This window comes from Thermobia domestica, chromosome 14 (assembly GCF_964235325.1).
Source record: "Thermobia domestica chromosome 14, izTheDome1.hap1.1, whole genome shotgun sequence".
Taxonomy (NCBI): domain Eukaryota; kingdom Metazoa; phylum Arthropoda; class Insecta; order Zygentoma; family Lepismatidae; genus Thermobia; species Thermobia domestica.
Genome location: NC_137467.1, coordinates 73,333,712 through 73,360,652, shown reverse-complemented (window position 1 = coordinate 73,360,652; position 26,941 = coordinate 73,333,712). Strand labels below are relative to the sequence as shown.

Genomic DNA, 26,941 nt, shown 5'->3' with positions numbered 1-26,941 from the left:
TATATTAAAGTTTTAATTTATTATATTAATAATATATTTCCTTATGCAGTTCTCAATTATTAAAATAATAAATTACAACTTGAATATCTTCATGAAGGATCCATCTGTACAACTGTACTAACATATTATATATATATATATATATATATATATATATATATATATATATATATATATATATATATATATATATATATATAACTATTGCGCCTTTCTCCCCAAATACTCCATAGACCCGAGATATGATGAAAAGTGTTTACGTATTGGCCATGCTAAATAGAAGCTTTTAGTTCATAGATGAAAAAGTCACGAAAAACACCACATGGAAGACCTTATGATGAAGTACAAAAACAAAAGTATGTGGACAGAAGGGGCATAAAGGCTGATTAACATATAGGGTGCCGTGCTTGCCATACTCCGTTCGTGCCACGGCCGCGACCATTCATACATACTATGCCGTGCCTCTATTGTTTTGATTTGATTTGGAGTGCCCCTTTCAGCATCGAGACTATATGAGACGTGGACCTACTGATTACTCCGAGGAAAGTCAAAGTATCACAGCCGTCGAGTCACGACCGAAGTGGTGACACTGTCGGGGCATGGCAGGGAAACAACACATTATGTGAGAATTAAAAAAGGATCCAATGTATTTTCAATGTCAATCTGAAAAGAAACTTTATGGAACACGGCACGGGCGAGGCAGGACACACTATGTGAGAATTAACTTTAAGGGAAGAGGTCAAGGTGAAGCAATGGTAAATAAAAGTGGTCGTTAGGATGGCATTGTACCCACCCAGATCTGAGAGGAATAGGGAATTTATAATCATAAAGAAGACCTTGTGGTTGGCTTTCGTTTCTGCGGCATTGAACTTGCGGATTCTTTAAACTATAAGAATTGGTTATTAATAATGCTCCCCAACAAGTCCAGTTCTACTTAGCATATCACACGGGAATTTCTTTCTCTTAGTTTCCACCAAGTTATCCCTTCTCCTTGAGCTTAACCACACACCTTTGTACAGTACAAGCTCCTGATCTTGTTAAGATCGATTAAGTGCTTTTACCTACGTGGTACGGAAGAAATTCCGAAAGAAAGAAAATTCTTTCCGCAAGCTATGCAAGTCTACTCTTCAAAGGAACATTATTGGTTTAAGAAATGTGAAGTGGAAGGGTGACTGTTTCATGTATCTTCGTAACAGCAAGATTGATTAGAGCTTGATTTCTTACTTTTAAAAAAGGAAACGACTAGCTTTATAAATAGATTTGAGCAAGATAGAAATAATAATAATAATAAAATGTATTTGTTTCTTTGACAAACGAATGACCATGTCGGTGTTTAGCCCTGAATCGCTACCTCTGGTATGAAAAGTTTCAGGTTTAGCTCCAGTTCAAGATAGACAACATTTTGTTAATACCAGTGCTTTTTTCTTTTCGGTTTTCTTCCAGTTTCTCATTGCTGAAACAAATTTTTCTTCACCATGCATTTCCATTTACTGTTCGTATTCTTCTGTCTAAATGGTACTAACACAAGACTACATGTAACTTAAATTGTCATGTTGAACTTTAGCGTCCCTGTTCACTGTCAAGGCTATATGAGACGTTGAACTACAGATTAAAGTGAAATCCGAACCACCGTAATCCGTTCAAATTTCAATGATCTCCCAACCAGAGATGGAGTGAGTCTGTGGGTCGTGGGTCAAGTGGTTGAAGGTTTGTGGATGGGTCAGTGGGTCGTGGAGCAACAGGACGTGACTCACTGCAACTCACCATCCATCGTGACCCACCCTGAGCTACTGACTCACTGCAACGCACCGACCCACTCTGCTCAGTGCATTGTAGACAGCATCTTCTGAATAATGGTGAATTTGTCTACGATTTACGTTCAAGACCTCCATCTTTCTTTCTTTTTCATTTGTTTCTATTTATTGAAATACTTACCTGAGATGAGTATATCTAACACGGTGTAAGTGAAAAAGAACTTATGAATATTGATATTTGTAATTCTAACAATACCAATAGGACTTATTACTTGGTTGTCGAGACAGTCGAATGTTACAGTTAATTTTTATTTTTATTTTATTTATTTATTTTTACGTTGGCCTACTCTACTTGATTTGAGACTTTCAAATTTCATCCTATTTTTCACTGAAAAGTATCTGTAATTCAACAAGGAAATACTTATATGTGATAAACTAAAATTCATTGTAATTTGGCCCATGACAAACACTTTACCATTTTATATTGTAAAGGTCAGATTCACAGAGCGGTGCTTGAGCGATACTCTTTAGTCAGTACAGGGAGTCCATAAAGTCCTGCAGGAAAGTAAAACTCTATAACTTGAAAACCGTTACGTTTAAGTGTATAATTTTTGGGGGGTTGGAAGAAGGGAAGTTTAAAGTTTTGTTCTGGCCACAATGCTCGATGACGTTTGCGTTGGTAATCACGTGACTTAAGATGGCGTCTATTAAAGAAAAGACACAATGCGTTTTGTGGTTTGCGGAATTAAAATCTTGCGTTTCAGTGAGGAGAAAGTTCCAAACAACGTATGGGAAAACACCCCGAGCAGAAACAAATATCAAGAGGTGGTACGAGAAGTTCAAAGAAACGGAAAGTGTGTCTGATTTACCACGCAGTGGAAGGCCTGGAACGAGTGACGATGTGATTCACACTTTGCAGGACAGCGTAGCCAGGAGTCCAATGAAGTCGCTTAAACGTAGGTCATTGGAACTGGGAATACCGAAGTCAACGTTACACAAGATCGTACGCAAGAATTTGAAGGTCCGGTCCTATAAATTAAAATTTGTGCACGAGATGATAGAGGAAGACTGTGACATGTGAATGGAATTCTGTAAGTCAATGCTTACCCGCTTACAAGAAGATGGTGACCTTCTGTCTCGATTTTTGTTTTCAGATGAAGCCACATTTCAGGTGTCGGGAAAAGTGAACAGGTACAACTGCCGAATTTGGGGGGTGGAAAATTCACGTGAATTCAAGGAGCACAGCGGGGTAGTCCCAAAGTCAATGTGTGGTGTGCTGTTTCAATTTACCACATTCTCGGCCCTTTTTTCTTCGAGGAAGAGACGGTAAATTGCAACAATTATCTGAACATGCTACAGACATTCCTTTTGCCAGAACTTACTAGGTTAGGCATCCTTAATGAGGTCTACATGCAACAGGATGGGGCACCACCGCACTATGTCCTTCAAGTTCGACAGTTTCTTAACAAAGAATTTAAGGAGAAATGGATTGGCCGAAGAGGACCCACACCTTGGCCTGCAAGATCACCTTATGATTACTGGCTGTGGGAACACGTGAAGACCAAGGTGTATTCGCAGAAGCCAGCTAATGTGCACGATCTCAAGAACAAAATAACTGATGTGATTTTGAACATTCCAGACGAGCACCGCCAACACGCAATTCTTGGTTTCCCAAAAAGACTGCTAGTGTTTGGACGTGAATGGTGCACAATTGGAGGTTTGGCGATGAACCTTAACTAGCTGAAACAAAACTTTGAACATTTCTGTAAGTACACCAAAAATTATTTGTTAATACATTACGTAGTTTCCAAGTTGTAGAGTTTTACTTTCCTACAAGACTTTATGGACTCCCTGTAGAGTGAAGGGCGTGGATCATGGGTTAGAGTTGATGACGATGGGTTTTAGTGGGTGGTGAGTCAGAGTGGGTCACGGTAGGTGGTGGATCATGGTGAGTCATGGGTCAGAGTGGTTCACGGTGGGTAGTGTGTCAATAGGACATGGCTCGAGTTTTCATTGACCCAAACCATCTCTACTCCTAACCAGCAATCGAATCTGGAAACTCGTGCACCACACATAACTGAAGATATCATTTCAAAAATCTTCGTTATGAGCAATGAATGTAAGCATGAGACTATCCAGGTGTTGTCTACTAGACAGGAGCTGAGGATGTCTCGTCTCGAAAATTGTATTTGAAAGGGTTAGGTCTCGTTTCATATCTCGTGACAAAAATTCTGGATCGATTCGCCTTGTGCGCAACCCTATCAACGTGTTTGCATTATTATTATTATTATTATTATTATTATTATTATTATTATTATTATTATTATTATTATTATTATTATTATTATTATTATTATTATTATTATTAAATTAGTATTTTATAATGGAATTTGAATAGTAGACTGCGTATAGATTTACACTATTGTAGGGGTCTTTTTACGTATATCAATATGGCTGTTAAAGTAAGTCTAAGCAGATCGAAGACGTAAAGTAATGCATACGATCACGCAATAAATATGCCTGTAAATGAATAGCCAGGGAGACAATATAAGCTTCTAGATGTTGATCAATATGTTTTATTGTTTGTATTTAGCGGCGTTAGTACTTCTTTTCGTGGCGAAAGGCAAACAATGGTATAACGACTGGAGTAAGAAGTCTTTAATAATAATAATAATAATAATAATAATAATAATAATAATAATAATAATAATAATAATAATAAGGAATGTTCCATATCGAATATTATTAGAATAAATAGGTTAGGAGAATACGAAATGTTATAATTTGTGGTATCATTTGTCTCGTCTGGATCACTGAAAACAATGAATTGGCAACAACTAGGAGTTTCTGATGTGATGGGCAAAGGGTGGATGCGATAATATATTGTTCGTTTATTGAAGTTAAGCGTCTTTTTCAGCAGCACGGGTGTATGCGACGTGGGATCCGACGAGTTTAAGCTGGAATCCAAACCAACGTAACACGCTCAATGCTTTCCCATTGGGAATAGAACCCGAGACCACATACACCCGAGACCGCATTAACCACTAAACCAGGGGGGGGGGGGGCTGCGAAAATAAATTGTTCTGTTATGCGATCTTTTAGTTTCTCGAAGGTGTGCGGAGTAGAGATCCAGGGCTCTGGAAAAAAAATTAATGGAAAATATGTTTTATCCACACTTATTTTTCTTTTTTTCCTTAGATATTTGAAGGTATCCACTCTGTCGAAAGTATTATTTAGTATTTTGACGTATCGGTAAGAATTAGAATATTCACTGCACACTAAGAGAAGAGAGCTTCAATGATGCAATAGTTCTTGTGTGCAGCAATTGGTAACACCCGTCCTGATTTCGGAGAAAATGTTCCACGCCTCGACGTGACTGTGTTGAGACATTAAAATGTCCCAACTTTCATGTTTGTTGATGAAGTTGGTGGAGATCGTATTATTATCGTTATAATTTAATTTTCACATCATCATACATAGCTTTTAAAATAAGAAGAAATCTCACAACAGCAGTAAATAGGGAGGCAGGCATGTATTTAGGTGCGTAACATATGGGTGTTTACATAAGCTACATACTATTTAAATTTGCCATAATTTTTATTGTAGGCCTATATTGTATGATGTATGGTCTGTATTATTTAAATCGTATCTTTTGTTAATTGTATAAATATGATTCACTCTTCACCAGAAAAATTTCTATTACATTATTATTATTATTATTATTATTATTATTATTATTATTATTATTATTATTATTGTTATTATTATTATTATTATTATTATTATTATTATTATTATTATTATTATTATTATTATTATTATTGGCATACTTCAGGGATCTCCTTTGAAACCCTTCTTTTTTCCACATTTATTAATGATTTGCCAGATAAAATTAAAAACTCAAATATTTTATTATATGCCGATTATTTAAAACTATTTAGAATAGTAAATAGTGAGTTTGATAACTACTTACTACAGGAAGATCTAGATACTGTTAGTATATGGTGTAAAAATAACTTATTGAAAATAAATTGTGAGAAAACTAAATACATATCATGTACTAACAAAACTCAATACTACGTGAGTAAATATGTAGTTAATGGAAAATGAAATCTTTAAGGTTTACGTCCAACGGTTATGCCGGTTAGGCAAAAGGAGATGGTGATGATGAGAGATGATTGAAATGGTGAAATGAAGAAACTGGGAGAAAACGGGAGAACCCCGAGAAAACCCACGAGCACGGTGTTTTCCACCACTGTAGTTAATAGAGTAACATTGAATAAAGCTGAAGAGATTAAAAGTTTGGGTATAGTGTTTGACAGAAATATGAAATTTACCTATCATATAAATGTTATAATCCAAGGAACAAGAAGAATAATAGAGTTTATTTTCAGACAATGGCCTGAGTTTAAGAATGCCAGAGTTTGGTGTGGTTATTTGGAATAGTATAGGTGTAATATTGGCAAACAAACTTGAGTCAGTCCAAAAATGTTTTATCAGGTTACTATGCTATAAAATGAATAGCGATTACTACTCACGTAATTATGAATACTGGAATCAATTTTGCGGATTACAGGTACTGAGTGACAGGAGAAAACATATTGAAGGAGATTTTATTAAGAAAATACTAGACAACAGATATCATAGTGAATATTGCTTGCATAATATAGGTATAAGAGTACCAACGTATAATACGAGAAATGGATTAACATTAGCTGCTTTGAATCCAAAATCGGAAATTTTAAGAAAAATGACCAATTCTTTTAATTTAGTTTCATTTATTTTTTATCAGTACAGAAGCATGAATTTTAGAGTTTGACAAACATTATTTGTAGTATTTTTGACAATGTATTTATTTTGAGACGAAAAATATTTGGTATTAATTTGACAAGGAATAATTAATCTGATACATTTTGTTTAATCCAAAACTATTTTATTTTATTATTGTTTTATTGTTTCAATAGGTACGCTACATTGTATGCAATATATGTTTATTTTTGTTTGATAACGTGGTTTATTTTTGCCGTTAGACTATTCATGGTACAGAAATAATAATAATAATAATAATAATAATAATAATAATAATAATTATTATTATTATTATTATTATTATTATTATTATTATTATTATTATTATTATTATTATTATTATTATTATTATTATTATTATTATTATTATTATTATTATTATTATTGAAAATGGGCTACTGCTATATTTCTCCTACATTAGCTGCATGAAGTGTCTCCCTACATTTTGTTCTGGAAAGTGATAACCCCAAGTATATTAGACACTTAGTTTGAAGGGATAAAAAATTGGTTTTAACCGACCTGACTTCCCTCATAAGTCATCACTATTTACAACTTAATTTTTAAAATTACCAATTATTAACAATGTCATCCATTGGCTTATGTAGACCCTATGAAGTGTGCGGAGAGGACGTTAAATCTCTCATATCGTCGTGGGTACGCCACTGAAACAATTTTTGGAAAAAACTCCTAAAATCAATGAGCTTTTTAAATTACTTATTTTTTTCATCTTTTTTTTTTTTAAATCTCCGCTTTAGTGCATAAGAATTTGAGGTGGAAATAGAAACTAATGGTATTTTTCTACCTACATCTGTTGAGCGGAACCCAAGAATAGGAACTTAACCCCTACCCTCCCCCACCTCATCGATTCAAACCAGGGTATACCAGGTACAAGGATTCCCCCTTACCAGTTATTCATTGATCAACTGGAACCCCATGTTGTGGGAATTCCAAACAACATGCACGACACATGTGATGAACGCGAAAAGAAAGGGGAAAAAAATAAAAATAAAAAAGAAAGAAGACGTATGTCTACCCAAAACAAATCAATAAAAAGAGTTGTTGCTCTAATAGCATATGATTGGATGCATAAATTTCCGGTTTCAGCTTCTTCAAGATTATAATATAACTATATTTAAGTCCCAATACTTTGATCTTCATCTTTTTTTTTTTAACATTTAAAAATTGTTGATATGCGTTGATAATTTGATAGAAAGTCAAAGACGTATCACATCAGTGAAAGAAAATCCAAATATCTTATTTGTGGTATGTAAATTCTACCATATCATTACTGTATCGTTTGATTTCTTCTACTTAGGCTTTGAATCAGGGCCGTAACTTAATTTCTCTCGGGGAAGGGGGGAAGCATTAATATTTAGGCCCCTAGAAAAAGTTGTTTTCGGCTCTCCCGCAAAATTCGAAAATGGGCCCCTTCTTTCCATCTTTCTGCTACTTTTTGTGGGCCCTCCCTCACGCCGCTGGGCCCGTTCCATACTTGACAAATTAATTAAGAGGACAATATTGATAAATCTCAAAGCCATATGAATAAATATTATTTCTGGGGTCCCTAATAGTACTGAAATGGACCCACGACTCATTTTTGTTTTATTATTATTATTATTATTATTTGTGTGTGTGCTGTTTTGTTTATGTAATGTAGTGAACCTATTTGATACTTAATTTATAATTTCATGTTCGTATTGTATATGGAGTAAGAAAATTTTGTGTTAAAGTGCCCTTCCTTCTCGAACGGCGGTGAGCTTCCCTGGAAAGGCAGTCCGCCCTCCACACACACACAAGTTACATAGCGATTCATCAAGTAATTCATGAAATCTTTGTCCCTCCCGGACAGAATAAATAGATATAAAAAGAGTTTTGGTAACATAAATTCCTTAAAAATTAAAATAAAAAGTGAACGAAAAGGAGCAGTCTACATTGGGTAGTTGCATGAGCGCTGCAACTACATCCAGTAACATAGAGCATATAGCAGAGAGTTTCTATTTCTCTTTCTATATATTATTTGTATACAAAAAGGAAATACGGTGGCACAGTGGTAGAGCGCTTTCCTCTGGGGAGTGGAGCCCCTGGTTCGATCCCCGGACAAATAAGTTTGTGGTGGATAACATCATGTCCGTGGATTTTCTCGGGTATTCCTTTTCCTCCCTCATTCTCATTCCACCAATTATTCCATTATCATTCACTTTTCTGAATCATCCGTCTCCCTTAGCCTAATGGACATAAACGTGGGATGTTAAACTGGAAGATTTAATTTCATTTCGTATATAGAAAGACTACAAACAGACTTGGAACTTTTTAAATAACACGCTTTCAACCATCGTGAAAGTAACTCGACTTTATAATATGTGTAAGAAGTTTCTCTATAAAAGGTTCTTGTATAAATATTACTGTAGAAATCTAAAATTGTAGGTAACACTTGATTTTTTATTTATAAATTTTATTTTCTTGTATTACAGACTTAAAACTTCACAAGTGCTCAAATACAATGGGAGGCTTTCAACAGAGACCTTGGACACCCACCAAAAGGCGAGGACCGATAGCAGCCGAATATTCCAGCCCAGGTCCTGCTTGTGTAAACCTGCCCCCTCTCGTTGGTAAGTATCAATTTTTTCTGATTTCTCTCTCTCTCTCTCTCTCTCTCTCTCTCTCTCTATATATATATATATATATATATATATATATATATATATATATATATATATATATATATATATATATATATATATATATATATATATATAACTTGATTAGCAACAAATACGAGGGGTGACTGAAAAATTTTGAGCCTTGAGGAAACTATAAGAAGTACAGATTTGGTAATAACTTTATTTTTCAAAATAATCCCCTTGGACGGTAACACACTTGTTCCAACGGTGCTGCAGTGCTCTTAACCTAGTAGAAAAAAATTCCTTAGGTTGTGACCACAGAAACTCCTCCACGGCTGTCATGACGTCAATATCGCTTGCAAAACGTCGTCCTGCTAGACCCTTTTTAAGATTAGGGAACAAGTGGCAGTCTGAGGGGGCCAGATCTGGAGAATAGGGTGGGTGATGAACGATTTCAAACCCACATTCGTGAACAGTAGCCATGGCAGCTACTGATGTGTGGCCAGGAGCATTGTCATGATGGTAGAGAACGTTTCTGGACATCATTTGTAGCCCTTTTTCTTGAATTTGCACTCGATTTTTTTTCGAAAGGTCACTATAGTATTGTCCTGTGATGGTATGACACCTTTGCAGGTAATCAATGAATATCACACCTTAGGAATAAAAAAAAAAGCCAGACGCCATCACTTTGCCAGTGGAGGGAATTACCTTTGCCTTCTTTTGGGTAGAGGAGGAGGGGTGCTTCCATTGTTTGGATTGTTGTTTTGTTTCTGGCTGGTAATAGTGTACCCAACATGAAGCATGGAATGGGCTCACCATACCATTTCAAAAGAACTGAAAATAATTTAAAACGCTGCTACCAGTGGCGGATCCAGGATATGATATAGGGAGGGGCTAAACCATAGTTTACCGCTTTATCCAGTGTAAAGCAGGATTGAAGCCCACCTTATCCAGTGTATACCTGAGCGTCAGGGGAGCCTATAGCTTCCCCTTGGTTCCGCCACTGGTTGCTACTATCGTATTATCTGAACAATATATATTTTCCTAAGATAAAGCATAAATATACAAGTAATCTGGGTCTTACTTGAGTAAATCGCCAACTAGGGCCCGTAGAAGAAATGGAAATTTTCTTGAAACTTTAAATTCTATGGGGGTCAAAATTTCATTTTTTAAAATGGAAACCCAACTTAATATTTTTCTAGGGAAAATTCCAAGTTATAGCGCTGAGCTACAGTAATCTGGTGCGTGGGGTCCCTGGTTCGATCCCAGCTCGCGTCAAGTGGACTTTTTGGTGAACAAACACAATGTTTGTGGGTTTTCTCGGGGTTCTCCCGTTTCCTCCCACTTTATTCATTCCACAATCGCATTCATTTCTCATCATCAGCGTCCCCTTTAGCCTAGCCGACATAACACTGGGACGTAAAACAAAGATTTTCAGCTACACTAAGATGTCTATCGTTTACACTGAAGTACTGTGCCATTGGAAAAATCGTAGACCCTGGGTATACCATGTATAATGAAATATCTTTGTGACTCATGTTATTTTATTTTATTTTCTTGTCCGTGGGTTTTCTCGGGGGTACTCGCGTTTCCTTCTAGATTCGCATTCCACTAATTCATCCATCATCATTCACTTGCCATAATCATCGATCTCCTTTAGCCTAAAGGGCATAATTGTGAGACGTTAAACTAAAAGATTTCGTTTCATTTTTATTCTATTTTATTTGTTTAAGGATTGTTTTGGTTTTAATGTTAAAGATTTATTCTTAAATAAATGTGAAACGGTAATGGTGTTGGTGCGTACAAGGACTGAATCAAAAAAAATAAAAAAGTGACCTCGAATGCTGCACATCTTCTGAGCAAATACAAGTATTTAGACAACACTGTTTATGTTTCAGGATGGGCGGGTGGGAAATGTTTTCCAGGTTTTTCCATCGTTCCGTGCAATCAGTTGATTAGTTGCTGAGATACGTCACGACAACTTCCGTCTCCTGGCACATTCCAATTAAATGCGATACATGATACACCAAAACAAAGCAAAAACCGGATATTCTCATAATCTCTCAGACTAATATCCTTGAAAAATCAACCTTTTGAATACCCATTTATTGAATGTTAAAATATGTTGCTATTTAGATAAACGTACCTCTTACGTAGAAGTGGAAAAAGCAATCTAAACTTACGATACATGTTTTATATGTGGAAAAATAACAATGATCATGCTTTTGATAGTGCTTTACATTAATGGTATGTTTGTCGGTTCTGGGGAGGTCGAGGGTGCCATACCTTCCAAAGTTTGCTCCCAAGAATCTGGATATATTTTCTTGGATATATGACAATGAATCACATATATCTGAAAGCTCTCCCTAATATATAGGGTCTATACAGAAATAGGCACTTCTGATCATTAGTACGTACGCAATCAAGTTGCATATTTTTTGTGTTGTCTGGCGTGGTTTTGAGGAAAACGTGATAAATGATTACATAAAACTGACTCGTATTAACAATACAAAACAGTGGCGAATCCATAGATGTTCAGTAGGTCAAGACCCCTAGTTTGTTGAGTAGAATACATGTTTACAGATTACACTTGCACAGATGAATATTCGATTCGATTTGAGTTTACGATAATTTCTTTACCCTTCTCCATTTTTTAAAATAATAATTCTTACACTATTTCTTAAGAAATAGAAATGACACTACTCACAGATTACTATTCTTTTCGGTCGGACTGTAAATCAAACTGGTCAGAGATAATTTTGTTTCAGTTAAAATTCCGTGGTTCAGATCATGCGCACCGACTACGTGGGTGCTCCGGGACTCCAGCACCCACACAAATAATCTTGTAGGCGCGCTGCACCCACAAGATTATTATTTTGATAGAAACAAAATAAAATAAATATTTCTCACTTGCCATTATCAAAAAAATAATAAGCAATTAAAACATTGAAATGGAAGTTAAAATTTCTAAATCCTAATTGTTTGTTCCCAATATGTTTACGCAAAGGCAACCAAACAACACACTTAAAAGTCTTCATCCCGGCGAAATTAAAATACCGCTAATTTTACAGTAATTATGTGATATCTTCAAATAGATAAAAGATAATTGAAATGTGGAACAAGCGCGCCCTAGACAATATTATTTTGCGTGAGGTACCGTTATCACAAGTCACCTAGTGGCTTTCCCTTTTCTGCTGTTTAGAAACGCGAAAATAAATGCCGATTTTCAAAATGGCTCGAAATCGAAAGCAGATAAGTGAGTCGTGATAACGGTTTCTCCTGTAAAATAATATTGTCTAGGGCGCTCTTGTTCCACATTTCGATTATCTTTTATCTATTTTAAGATATCACATAATTACTGTAAAATTAGCGGTATTTTAATTTCGCCGGGATGAAGACTCTTAAGTTAGTCAGTATGTAGTTTATGTTCTCAACAAAATCCTTGCACAGTTCCTTCTGCAATACCATTAACATTATTTGCTTTTTATGAAGATTTTTTCTTTCATTTTAATTTGTATGAATGTGGCATTTTCTTTTAGTAACGTGTTGATATGATTGCCTCTTGCAATTATTGTACATCATGTAAATTGTTGAAAGCGGACACTTAATGTTACGATTACATATGTTGAGAATATTCATTACAGTAACTTAAACTTAGACCCAGGTTTGAACCCGTTTCTCTTGCGCTTAAGTCAGCCGCGTTACTAAGTGAGCTATAGCAGGGCATTTTACTTTATCACAGCACAGCCCTTTACGACAGTGTTCATAAAAGATTTTAACTAAACGGAAATCGATCAAAAAATAACACGTCCCGCCATTGATATGCACCCACATAAATTTTGGAAAGTCAGCGCCGTTGGTTCAGATGTAGGATAACTTTTAATCATTGCCAAACACATATTTATCTATATGCATTTAGGGTTTCTTTGTTAAGGTTAGCGTCCCTTTTCGGTACTGAGGTCATATGCGACATGGACTAACAATTTAAGATGAAATCCTAACCACCTTAATGAACTCAATAGTCTCCTACTGGGAATCGAATCCGGGACCACGACAAGAAAAGAGCGAGCTTGTAAGAATTTGTAGAATGAGAATGAACTCTGAACAGTGGCGTACGCAAAATTTAATCAAGGTGCAGTTCAAACATTCAGTTTCATTCCCGTTTATAACAACCGTGACATAAACGGAAATGAAACTATAGACCTATCTTAACATAGTAAATGGTTATTTTTCCATGATATCTGGCTCAAGGGGAATTTAAGCCCTGAAACTCATCTTGCATACGTCACTGACTCTGAGAGAACGCTGAGAAAACTTCCAAACATGATGTTCACCGCTACAAACGTGCAATTGAATCTACGACTCTTTGTGTGAGAGGTGAACATTTTTACATGGAGTGACGAGGCTATTTGAAGTGTAAGTTTACAGTTTAATTTTCAGCCTAAATATTTATTCCTGAGAATCTAAGCTGAGACTTTCTCGCCAAAAGTTAAAAGAACCAGGATGAAGTTCTATTTTGAAATGTACATTGTCGCATATCTATAACTGTCTTCTTGTAAGAATATATTTTGATAATGATTTTGCAGGGTACTTTTAATACTGATACTATGTGTATAATCGGGAAATGTATATTTGTAGTAAATTTCATAGGAAAAGAATTATAAATAAGAAAATTAGAATGAGTAAACCAAATGTTGTTAAATGGACAAGAAAGTTTTATCGTTCTTATTTACTGCTCTTTTGACATGACATTTGCCACATACATGTCTTTGCCGATTATACACGTACAAACATTATAAGAAATACCGGGCGAAATAGTTATCAAATTATATTCCTAGAACAACATAGTTATAGATATGCGACAATAATTTTGGACATGAGTGTACATACTGTAAAATTCTCAATGAACCATGAATCCAGAAAATTGTGCCTCGTCGAGGAACCCCGAGTTTTTAAGATTAGTAGAGGTGCTCTAAATCACAGTTCACGATCGGAAGATCTCAGGGTATACAATACTATCCAGGCTTAGTGGGAGGTCCTAAGTTTCTTTCCAGGAAAAGTTTGAAAATTGGTCCTCCTGAAAATACAAATTTAGCTATTTTTCAATGAAAATGGAAGTTTTATCGTGGCTTTCTTTTCTCCTTTTTGTTTCACAGTGAAAAATAAATATTCTTGAATAAGAGTATGGTAGCGTAACCATGAAATTCCTGGACTTCTAATTCCCGATCTTAGTTCTCGTCACGCTATTCTGAACGCCAATCATTTGTGTTACAAGAAGCGAGATAGTACAGGGAAACTCTCATTTAATTCGTCATCGTGAAAAAACGCAGTGAAAAGCAGAGACGAAGCCAGAAACTCATGAAGGAGAGCTCTCTCTCTCTCTCTCACACACACACACACACACACACACACACACACACATATATATATATATATATATATATATATATATATATATATATATATATATATATATATATATATATAACGTGTCCCACAAAAAGGCAGGAAATTTGGATTTTCTACAATAAGAGTGATTATATGTACAATAATGTGTTATGTGCAGTTGTATAGTTTTGTGCTGTTCCATTACGTATGTGCACCCAGACGTTCCAAGACATTAACACAGTTATGCGTGATCACGAATGGACATGGCAACAAGACGGTGCGAAGGCCCATACAGCAATCGATACTGTGACATGGATAAGAATTAATACTCCTAACTTCATCGAATCTAACGTCTGGCCGTCTGAAAGTCCAGATCTCAACGTGATGGATTATTGCATTTGAGGTATACTGCTACAGAAGGTTCAAGAACACGATAGAGACATCACAAACATTGATAGCTTGAAAGCTGTACTGACAGACGCCTGGAACAACGTTACATCTCAAACTATCCAGAATGCCACCGGAAATTGGTTACAACGTCTACGCCGCTGTGTGGAAGCCAAAGGGAATCATTTTGAGCATTTGCATTGATTATGAACATTCAAGTGACAGTGTCAGTAAAATATAAATGAAAATAAGTGTATCCACCTCATATTACAGAATCTACAATAAATCTCCTGCTTTTTTGTGGGGCACCTGTGGTGGCCGTGCTTAACCAGGGACAGGCTCGGCTTGGCAACAGTCTGTGTTCCACCACAGCTTTGCGCGCTGGGAACTTTTGAGTTCGACTCACCGACTATGTTTCACTTGTTCAATACTTTCCATTTGCACCCGTAGATGATAAATTTTGAGGCATGTCCTACAGAGAATGACCTGAAAAATCGTAAGAATACATTGTATAATTAGTCTGATGAATTCTTATAAAGGGTTAAATACAGTGATCGAAGTGAGATGGTATGCGGTGGTATACCATACCATCTCTGTTTTTTCAGTGATCAAGACATACCGCCACGGGAGAGTAGATGCTAAATAACTTTAATAACTCCATTTTAATACACAGTAATTGACGAATAGCTTTGCACGTAAAAAGTTTTTTTTTTTTTCCTTATGTAGAAATAATTTCTAATCTGACAACACGACATCTTTTTCCTACCTTTCGTTTTTAAAATGAGATGTCTTGAAAGTAGTTCATCTAACTTATATTTCGATGCCCCATATTGAATTGTTTCTTTCGTATGTATATGTGTGTGTCTTTTTGTCTTTTCATATAAATGTCGTGTTTTGAGCATAAGTGGATTTAGAGGTTGTCTGCTGTGGGAGCGATTCTTCCGGGGGGTTTGGAATACCCCTTAGTCGAGAGAGGTCCGGGAGCTTCCACACAGAAAATTGTTAATACAAAAACTCGATTTTTGAGCATTTTATATATAATTGTCTATAATACAACATAAGGGGATAAAAAGTTGTTGGCGAGGGATCAAAGTCTCTCCATGCCCCCCCCCCCCCCCCGTAACTAAAGAGAAGCTCTCCAGTCGTTTTCAGTCATTATGTAAATAGAAATACAATCTTTTTGGCAACATACCCTCACTGTATGTCCAGTTAAAATCGTAATAAAACATATCGCCTCTGCTTTTTTTCCACTTCGAACACTGGTTAAATATAAAGGTTCTAGCGAGTAAGTTTCTTTTAACGTGACTGTACAATACTTATTTTCTTGTGATAGATTTATATATATATAAAGTCGTAACCTCGGGATAACACAAGAATATACTGCATGTAAGCAGAATTCATTGTCAATACCACTGCAGTAAGAGAGGGGTTTGATCCGGGTGAGCTTTCCTGGCTATGCTCCTGGTGAAAAGTATTTTAATCCTCACCGTTAAAATTCCGGAATTTAACGTGTTTTTATCCTGGTCTGGGGTGCCCAGACTTTATATATCCCTTCTCCGTTCTATGAAAATATTGGGCACTACCATCATTTAAGAAATACAGCGAAAAATCAGATTTTTTTCTTTCTTTCTTTCTCTTTTTTTGTTTGTATTCTTTGTTCTTTTTCTTCTTTTTCCTCTATCTTTTTCATTGCGTGCTGAGCACCCCCAAATAAACTCTATAGGGTACTCGAGCACCGGCGCCCCTGGCCTGTTTATCATGTAGATTTTTTGTTTGTTTGTTTGGATGACACTATGTATGGGCGCCGATCCTAGAAAGCCCAGGAGGCCCGCCCCCTCCCAAAGTTCGCTTAGGCCGACGTATTTGTATTAAATTCCTCATTGATGTCTTGTTAGATTATATCTGGCAAACCTGAATCGGCTCCTTCAAAGTTATACAAAAATCAGCGCACTGACAACACAGAAAACTTTATAAGTTCAGTAGCAACTTGCGTACTCAGTGCATTAAAATACGGTATCAGGATACGGTTGTGGGGTATCAGAGATTGAATTAAAATAATCCGAATGCTGTAAAAGAGTAAGTATTATATAGTTTTCTACAACTTTTCCTTCATAAATATAATTCTTTTGTTAAGAGCAAAGTAGGCCAATAAACAATATTCAAAGTCTTACATCAGACCCAGAAGGTTTCGTTGCCCTTTGAGTATGATTCATCTTTCCTTTTTAAGAGGAACCTCTTTCACACCTTTAAGCAGACAGGATCAAAATAAATCAAGTGATTGTCGCAGTCTTCAAGGATTTTCTTTGAAAAGTGAAAAGAGTTTATTTGGATTTCGCACTCACCTATTGCCTTTTGTAATTGCAACTGTAATATTTATTTCTTGTATATTGCAAAGGCTGTTAATCAATGGTCAATGGGAGTGTATCAATACCATCAGTTTTCAAACCAGCTTGTTGAAACTCTTACAGTGAACATTTCTATTATCATTAAGTTTTTGAACACTTTTGGCGCCTTGCACAGTAAAAGATATATATATATATATATATATATATATATATATATATATATATATATATATATATATATATATATATATATATATATATATACATAATATGTGTGTGTGTGTGTGTGTGTATGTGTTGGGAGTATGTCACCATCTCGCCGTTCATCGACTCCAAACAATAAGAATAATTCTTTAGAGGCCACATCACCGCAAAATTGAAATACCGCTAATTTTACAGTAATTATGTGATAGTATCTTCAAATAGATAAAATATAACCGAAAAGTGGAACAAGACCTCACTAGGTAATATTATTTTACATGAGATACCGTTATCAAGACTCACTTATCTGCTTTCGATTTTCAGCCATTTAGAAAATCGGCATTTATTTTCGCTTTTATAAATGGCTACAAACTGAAAGCTAGCGCGCTCTTGTTCCACATTTCGATTATATTTTATCTATTTGAAGATATCACATAATTACTGTAAAATTAGCGGTATTTTAATTTCGCAGTGATTAGACCTCTTATATTTTATTTATTTATTTTGAAACATTATTTAACAACCTAGTATCTGTGTAAGAGATGTTATTAATTTAGTGCAATGTTTCTTTTTTTAAATTGATAATTTGAAAATTCTGAATTACATCACGCACTTTCTTTTTTTATTTCAGGTAGTCAGATAAATGACTCCAAACGAGGAAGGGCTCCCGCATTTAGTTTTGGAGGCAGGTAAGTCCCATTTCCGCCAAACAATAACATATCAAAACCAGTATCAAGGTCATAGAACAGTGTTCCATGTTGGTTTGACGCACGATGAAATGTTCGTCTGTGCTTTGAACATTTTCCATAATCGTTCATTCATTTTACTTCGGGATGTAAACATAGAATAATAGTCGTTAAGCAGTCAGGCGTTCCTCTACTTTTACATACGATATTTACTTCAAATATTGCTTTAAAGGACGTCAAGACAAAATCCAACAGCAAGAATTGACTTTCCGTAACCATTAGGTACGTTCTCATTGCCATAGTTAAAAGAAGTAAAACTAGTAAGGGTAGATTAATATAACTACACGTAAATAAACTTTAGACTCTAGACCCCTAAACTTCAACTGTACAAAATTTCAAGCTTCTAACTATGATGTGTTCGTTATAAATATATGTACTCACCTTTGAAAGGAGGATACTGTCCTCAAATAATGGATTCATAGAGTTGACTTGGCTTTTTTACTTAACATCTCTTTCAGCAGCGAGGCTATATGAGACGGGACCTACTGATTACCGTGGAATCCGAACCACGTGAGCTCCCGCTAGTAATCGAGCCCAGGTCTTCCACACCAAAGGCGCGTACGCTAACCGCTTAGCCACGAAGGAGCTCTAGATTTAATTTTGAGTTTAGCGTCCCTTTCAGTAGCGAGGTTATAAAAGACGTGGATCTAATGACTAACATGAAATTCGAACCACGTGAGCTCCCACCGGGAATCGAATTCGGATCTCCAGCACCAAAGATAATGTTCGACATAATGCGTTTTGCAATGTACACTCATGTCCAAAATTATTGTCGCAAGTCTATAAATATGTTGTTCTAGGAATATAATTTGATAACGAATTCGCCCGGTATTTCTTATAATGTTAGTGTGTGTATAATCGGCAAAGGCATGTATGTGGCAAATTTCATGTCAAAAGGGCAGTAAATAAGAACAATAAAACAAAAATAAAACTTTTTTGTCCATTTAGCAACATTTTGGTTTACTCATTCTAATTTTCGTATTTATAGTTCTTTTCCTATGAAATTCACCACAAATATACATTTCTCGATTATACATATAGTATCAGTATTAAAAATACCCTGCAAATTCATTATCAAATTATATTCTTACAAGAAGACAGTTATAGATATGCGGCAATCATTTTGGACATGAGTGTACATTGTTTTCCCACGTTTTTGGACGGTTCTGATTCTAATACTATGCGTTTTTTTTTTTTTTTTGCCCACGTGTCCATATAAACTTTTTTTTTTCTTATTTTGATGTGAGGAATCACTTTTACAGTTTGTCGGAATAGTTCATTAACACTTTGTGTATATATATTCTGTGAACTTCGCTAAATATTTTTGAAGTTAAATATTAGAATGTTGAACCAGCACTTACTAAAATAACATTCCCTTTTTAAAAAGTGTAATTCTGATGCGAAATTTGAATTGCTGGTATAGCTGGTTTTCTTTTAAACCTTGGCGTCCAAAGTAACTAGTATCTAAATAGTATTAACATCAATTAACGTTTATCCAGTTACATCGTTTGTTCATATAGAAACGACATTTTTAGCTTATTATTCCTATAAGAAAAATGTTGGTTGGATGTAGGGTAATCATCGGAATTACTAGATTAGAAAGCCAAATACGAAGGTCTATCAACTATCGGTTGACAAAATTTTCTTAACTAAAAATAAATAATAAAAAGTTGGAAAATCGTATTTTCGCATAACCTGTAGAGACTAGAATTTGGGAGGTTGTACGTTAAATCAGGGTACAAAATTTCAAAGTCAGACGCAGTCGCCGATCCAAAAATGAAGGTCACCAGTACCTCTCACGTACAAATTATGGGCTGAGCTCACTCTTCCCCCTACCCAACTGCCTTAGATTTGACAAAGAAAGAGATTACATCAGGGCATAGACAATTAGATTCAGGATAATCAATTTTGAATTGAACAATTCATATACATGTTAAAAATATCTTACTTTAATACTTCACATTTGTGAAACGCTCTCTCTGTACACTGAAACACCAGTTGTCGATTGCAGTTTCCGCATCAAAGTCCTTAAGTGAAGGGCCATTGATGGAAATTGTTAGCAAATCATCCAGTACAGAGGGTCAAATTACAATATTGTGAAGACTTCACTTTTCATGTCCGTTGTGAAGACTTCATATTTCGTGTTTTCTCTCACTCAATGACAATTATTTTCGTGCGAAACAGAAACTGCGCAGCCCTGTGAGTTAGAAACCATTCCTACTGAACGCTGGTCGCCAGCTCTAAATTTCCAGTCGCCAATTGCGACTTGGCAAAAGGAAATTTTGCGCCCTGGGTTAAATAAGTGTTAACATAATGCTTTTCGGAGAGTCTCATCTTCTTCGATTAGCCCATTTTTGCTACTAGAACGTAATACTACTTTAGTTATACTCTTTCTTCTTCTTCTTTTTTGTTGAAAGCAGTGTTTTTAGGTTATTTGTAGCCAGTGTTCGTATTTTCAGGGAAGTTTCCCTAATCTAGGTAAATTTCATAGGTGTAAAAGTAGCAAAAAGGGATTTTTTCGACAAAACATGAAAAATCCAGGGAAATTCTCGCGCTGACTGATGGACCAATATGAATGCTTAATTTTTTATTTATTCTTTAGAAATAAAAAATACAATACCAAAAGTGTGTCGTCTGTCTGTTGAAAGTGGCAGAATTTGCAATAATTATTCTATTTGTGTGTATTTTTTGTTTTAAAAAAGTAAAAAAAAAAGAAAAGAAAAAAGAAAGAAAAAGCAAACGAATTAAATAAAAGTTGTTGGCACTTCATTTAATATTCATAAATTAATCTTACCATGTAACTTGTGTCATAGGAATTAGAACTCAACAAACGACGGAAAATTTGATAAGAAAAGGGAAAGCTTTGTGTCAGTCGAGGGAAATTTTCTTAAGGAAACCTATGAACATTGTTGGTAGTAGGTATTGATAATGGAATGCACAGTGGCGTATTTAAGGGCTCCGGATTTAAGCCCCCCCCCCCCGAAATCATACTTACTATCGTAAAGTAACTGAAACTGAAATATCTTGCAGAATTTTCACATTTCCAGGCAAAGCTTCCCGAAAGTTAGCAACCACTCCCCGAAACAAAATCGTAAATACGCCACTGGTAATACAATAATAGTATTAGTTATAGTAATGGGTATAGTATAGGATATGGATAATTGGGTATAGTAATGCAATAATAGTATTGACCCCCCTGCTGCACTTCTACTCTGACTCAGAGAGCATTCTCGCTTTTAGTGTCCGCTAGCATAAGTTGGTTTGCGCTTTCTAGACAAGAGTTCTAGAATACTAGTCCGTATCCACATTGAGTCATAATAAAGAAAGTAATCAACCTGGCTATTAACCAGCCCTCACTCGCTCGACTTACTATGTGAATTGAGTATTGAGCTTTAATAAAGAAAGAAAAAAAAACTGCTACTAACCCGTCTTCACTTATACGTGCAGACCAGCATCCTAGAACTTCTCGCTTTTTGCACAGTAGTTTTTATGACATATGTGTGAACGTGTATTCATAAGAGGAATTCGTCGTAAAGTGAATCTGCACCCATGAATGCAACTCTTACTCTAAGAAACAACGGGTGATATCAATAAAACGGAGAAGTTACTCATTACGCCCAATTTTGAAGTAGTTACTCGCATTGGTATCAATAAAAAGAGAACTGAGAACTAGTCGTCTCGGCTGACCTCGAAGAATCCCCGCCCTTTCGAAGTAACCACACCTCCATTCTCGTGCCGAGTAACTACTCCGCGTTTGATATCAATAAAAATCAAAGACTCTTCTGTGATGCTAGTAACTTCTCCAAATTTGTGGAGCAAGCTAAATAGGTGACTCCGTGCGAAATATGGCAGAGTATATGATTGTTTTGCTATGTAGCAAAATTTATAAATTGCACAGAAATGTTGCAAATGGAGATTGCGAAAAACATAGGTTCATGAAAGAAAATGTAGAATAGTTAGCACAAGATTTTTTTAGGAGAATCAACGGAAATTTGGGGTGATGCACTCGTAATGATGAAAAGATGCGGGTTTTCTTGCTTTACGTGAGTGATCCGGGATTCCAGGTCTGAATGTCAGGGGATTCTGTTGTGGCTCAAAGTACTGTGTCTATGACTACTACAAGTGTAATGTATGCGATTATTGCGAAATCTGAAAATTGATTGTTTCCGGAGGTGTGTGTAATATTCAAACAGCAAAGGCAGAGTGGCAAGAACAATATACATTTCCGGGTGTTATCGGAGCACTTGACTATAAACACGTGGTAGTAAAGAAACCTAGTATTTTGGAGACGAATACGCTAATAGGGAGAGCTCCTTCGTGGCTAAGCGGATAGCGTACATGCCTTTGGCTTGAGAGACCCGCGTTCGATTCCCGGTGGGAGCTCTTATGGTTCGGATTCCAAGTTAATCAATGGGTCCCGTCTCATATAGCCTCGTTACTGAAAAGGGCATTAAACTCAAAATCAACTCAACTCAACGCTGATAGGAAGGGTGTATACATGAGAATGTATATTTTTTATGCCAAGGTGAAAGCGGTGGTGTGGTGTGGAAAACGCAATCAGATGGACGTGCTTTACGACGTGACTGGCTGTACTATTTAAAAAAGGAAACAAAGGGACCAAGTGTCTGATTTCGTTCTTAAAGCCAAACAATCTTGGACAAGACCTTGGACAACACGTGATATGCACTTGTCGTGCTAATCTTGATATTGCTGGATTCCAATCAACATCCATCAGTTCCAAGAGGTTCGTTCCCGTGGTTTCAGTATTACTTTCTTGTTTCCCGTTTTCTTTTTCAAATTATTATTATTATTATTATTATTATTATTATTATTATTATTATTATTATTATTATTATTATTATTATTATTATTATTATTATTATTATTATTATTTAATGCTCGCTGCTCGGATATTAAAGATTCTCTTTTGGATTTGTGTCTCAGTCGTAGATGTATTTGATATTTCCTTGCATTTCACTGTAATTGCCTTCAAAGCTTCGGCTTTCCTTTGTTTACTTTCTGGTAATTGTGACTTTGAAAGTACTACTGGAAACTCTTTTATAATATCCACAAATGCACTTTGATTGAAACTGTCGTTGCTACTTGCCCGTGGTACTTGCCGAAATGACCGCGCGACGGATGGGAGAAATGAGTAACTACTTCTTTTATTGATACAAATCAGTGCTACGTGCAGAGGAAGCGCGAGTAAACGTTCATAAATCTGGAGCAGACTAGACCTGAGTAGTGGCTTGTTTTATTGATACGAAATTGAGGGAGGAGATTACTCCAGGTGTAGTTACTCCGATTCTCGAGCAGGACTTCTCAGGAGTAGTTACTTATTTTTATTGATATCACCCAACTTCTAATTACACTACGAGAGACTTCCGTGATGAAGTAATTGCATATAATAGGCCAGCAGGTACTAGGATCGCACGTAGTCATTTCCAGGGCACATCAATTTGCACGCATATTATCCATCCGTACGCAATTATTTGAGCATGCGCCAGGGTAATAACAGTTTAGAACAGTGGCGTAGGGAAGGGGGGGCAGAGGGGCCGGCCCCCCCCCAAAGAGGTCCGACAATTTAATTTGGTTCTTTGATGTATGTAATTTTTTATATCTTTTTATGTTTATATATTTTTTGTTTGTAATTTTTCTATGGGTACCTATAACAGCATTTGTCCCCCCCCCCAACACACATCCTGGCTACGCTACTGGTTCAGAACGTCTTAAGGAATCACTTAAAGCAAGAAAAGTAAAAGAAAAAGTGCTTTATTTTAAAAACTTTGGTAGACTATTCTTAATCTACAGCCCAGCACGTTCTGTACAAATGTAATGATATTTTTTACCAGCTTATGCAGTTCGTTTCGTCGATAACTTGCACGTGGACACATCTAAATTTTAGTACGCATAACTTAAGGAGTTTTTTTTTCTTACTGAAATCAAAATTGCAAAAATGGTACTTAGAAATCTTCGAGAAAAAATGGAGCCTAATAATCTTTCTTTGTTCCTTTCTTCAGACACGACAATAAGAATGACAGTCCGGGACCAGGACCAGGACAGTATAATGTTACTGGACTTAGTGCCAAAGGTGAGTATAGTTTCTTCACACTAAAAGATTTTTAAAAATTAAATTCTGATACGTATATCTCCAATAATATGGTAATTAGTTTAAAAATTGATTTCATGGAATGGTCTAAACTGTGGCATTGAAGTTTGTACATACGAGGGTGTTTCAATAATTATTGTCCCTGACCTATAAGCAGTATTATTTTTCCAAAAAGTCTCCTTTCATAGTAATGCACTTCTTCCCCCTATGCTGTAAAGCCACAATGCCAGCTTCAAAGATAGTCTCTGGCTGAGCCGTGAGCCATTCCTCCACAGCTCCAATAACAGCTGCATTTGAGTGAAACTTCTTCCCCTTGAGGCGCTCCTTCAATTTTGGGAAGAAATGAGTCACTAGGGACGAAGTCCGGTGGGTAGGGAGGATGTTCTAACACATCAAAATCAGCAGCATGGATTGCGGTACCAGTAAGATGGCTTTTGTGGGTCGGAGCATGATCTTGGTGGAACAGCACTGTTCGCTGCAACATCCCGCGCCGTTTTTCCTTGATTGCTTCACGTAACTTAGGGATTAGGGCTGCATAATAGGCCCCCGTGATAGTGTGTCCAACCTCCAGGTAGTCAATAAGGAACACACCCTTCGCATCCCCAAAAATTGTGGCCATAACCTTGTGTGCTGATGCTTGCACCTTGAACTTGCGTGGGGAAGGCGAACTGCTGTGCCGCCACTCCACGCTCTGTCGTTTGGACTCGGGATCATAGTCGTGGAGCCACGTCTCATCCACTGTCACAAATCTATTACAAAACTGTTTCACGTCTGTCCCCATAACCTCCAAGCCTGCCCTTGAATATCGAACTCTGTCTTTCTGATGTTCACGAGATAACATTTTGGGCGCGCTGGCACCTTTCTGAATCACAAGTGTTCATGCACAATGGTTTCCACTGAGCCTACAGAGATGTGCATGATGTCTGCTAACTGTTGCACCGTGATTCGTCTGTCTGCTATAATCGTATCATACACAGCATCAATATTTTCTGGGATGCATGCTGCTGTTGGAGGACCAGCACCAGGGGCCTGTTGACAGCTTTCCCTGCTGCAACGGAAGTCGCGGCACCAGTTCTTTACCACCTGGCAGAAAGGAGCCCCATCACCCAACACACTGATCATGTCTTCATGAATCTCCTTTGGGCTTAACCCTTTTTCTGGAGGTACTTGATGACAGCTCGTTGTTCGGTTTTATCCATTTTTCAAGCTAGGTGCCATCTCTCACACCTGAAATGACAAAAAAGACTATTAATATAGCAACTATTGTTCTGAAATTTAGCATATAGACGTCTAAGACATTAGGCTACAATATTCCTTATCATCCACCCCAGCTCAAGTATTTTAAATATGCCGGGGACAATAATTATTGAACCCCCTTCGTATATCTCTGATATGTGTGTGATTGTAACACAGTGTTATATGCGTGACTGAGAAATATCTTACATATTACAAAACTAGCAAATGCCCCCAATTATTTGTAGACAAATATTTTGAGTTCTTTCTTCCACGTCTTTCATACAGAATTCATCTAAACTCAATGTCTCACACAAAATTCGAATGCCTCCAGTAGCGAACCAAGGCTAAATTCTCACCCGGGCAAAGTGACTTTTTGGCGCCCCCATAGTCCTAGCTTATATTTTACATTTTATTACAGTGATTTCAAAATTTAAACCCATTCTTCAAACAGAAACATTAATACTTAAATACATGATATAGGGATATTTAGTACTTAAAACTATACATATGGTATCAATTATATTCTGTTTTTATTATTATTATTATTATTATTATTATTATTATTATTATTATTATTATTATTATTATTATTATTATTATTATTATTATTATTATTATTATTATTATTATTGTATGTACCGATGTATATAAACAAAAACAATATCGAACAGCATTCATTGAATACTACTACTAATAGTGGCATGATTACTGCTTTATTCTAAATTGTTTTGTTACATTAATAATATTAAGAATCCTTCTACCATATCCGATTATGTAACAATCTATTCTAATAACGTAAAATACCAATAAATGCATTTCACATATGTTGAACGTACTTTATGCACAGTAATACACACAACCCTTTTTATGTAGGTCCTAGTAGTTGAAGTCCATAGCATTCATAAAATGTATCTCATGAATTTGTACAAAAGCTGAACACTCTTACAAGACTAAACCTTAATAACGGGTTTTATCAAGTATTAAAAATCCTCTAACTTTCGTAAGTGTGGTAAGTAAACCATATCAAAGTCAATTTAGGGAACTTTATGTGAAAGCGTCTATATCTCTTTCTTCCATAAAAATAGTATCTTAAAATCTAGAATAATTTATACAAATTGTTTTCCTAATTTTGCAACTTTTGGTACCAGACATGATAATAACATAACAACACTTAAGAAAAATTAAATAACACGAATTTTAGGAATGATCCAAAAAATGGATTAAAAAATTCCGATCTTGGCCAAGAATTTTAGGAATGATTAAAAAAATGCATCAGAAGATTGCGATCTTGGCCAATTACTAGATTTTGGATCAGGGTCCACAAAAGTTTAGAACTGCCTCTAAA

At 36.0% G+C, this 26,941-nt stretch overlaps 1 protein-coding gene across 2 annotated transcripts in view; it reads left to right on the top strand.

Annotated features, from left to right (window-relative positions):
- Positions 1–26,941, top strand: part of LOC145669731 (ciliary microtubule associated protein 1A-like) — a 60,353-nt gene that overhangs the window by 16,996 nt on the left and 16,416 nt on the right. For both annotated transcript variants that reach the window (XM_081738053.1, XM_081738054.1), the window contains exons 2-4: positions 9,035–9,172; positions 18,137–18,194; positions 24,272–24,342. In XM_081738053.1, the coding sequence (XP_081594179.1) occupies positions 9,064–9,172; positions 18,137–18,194; positions 24,272–24,342 (238 nt within the window). In that variant the 5' untranslated portion in view covers positions 9,035–9,063. The remainder of the gene's footprint in view (positions 1–9,034; positions 9,173–18,136; positions 18,195–24,271; positions 24,343–26,941) is intronic.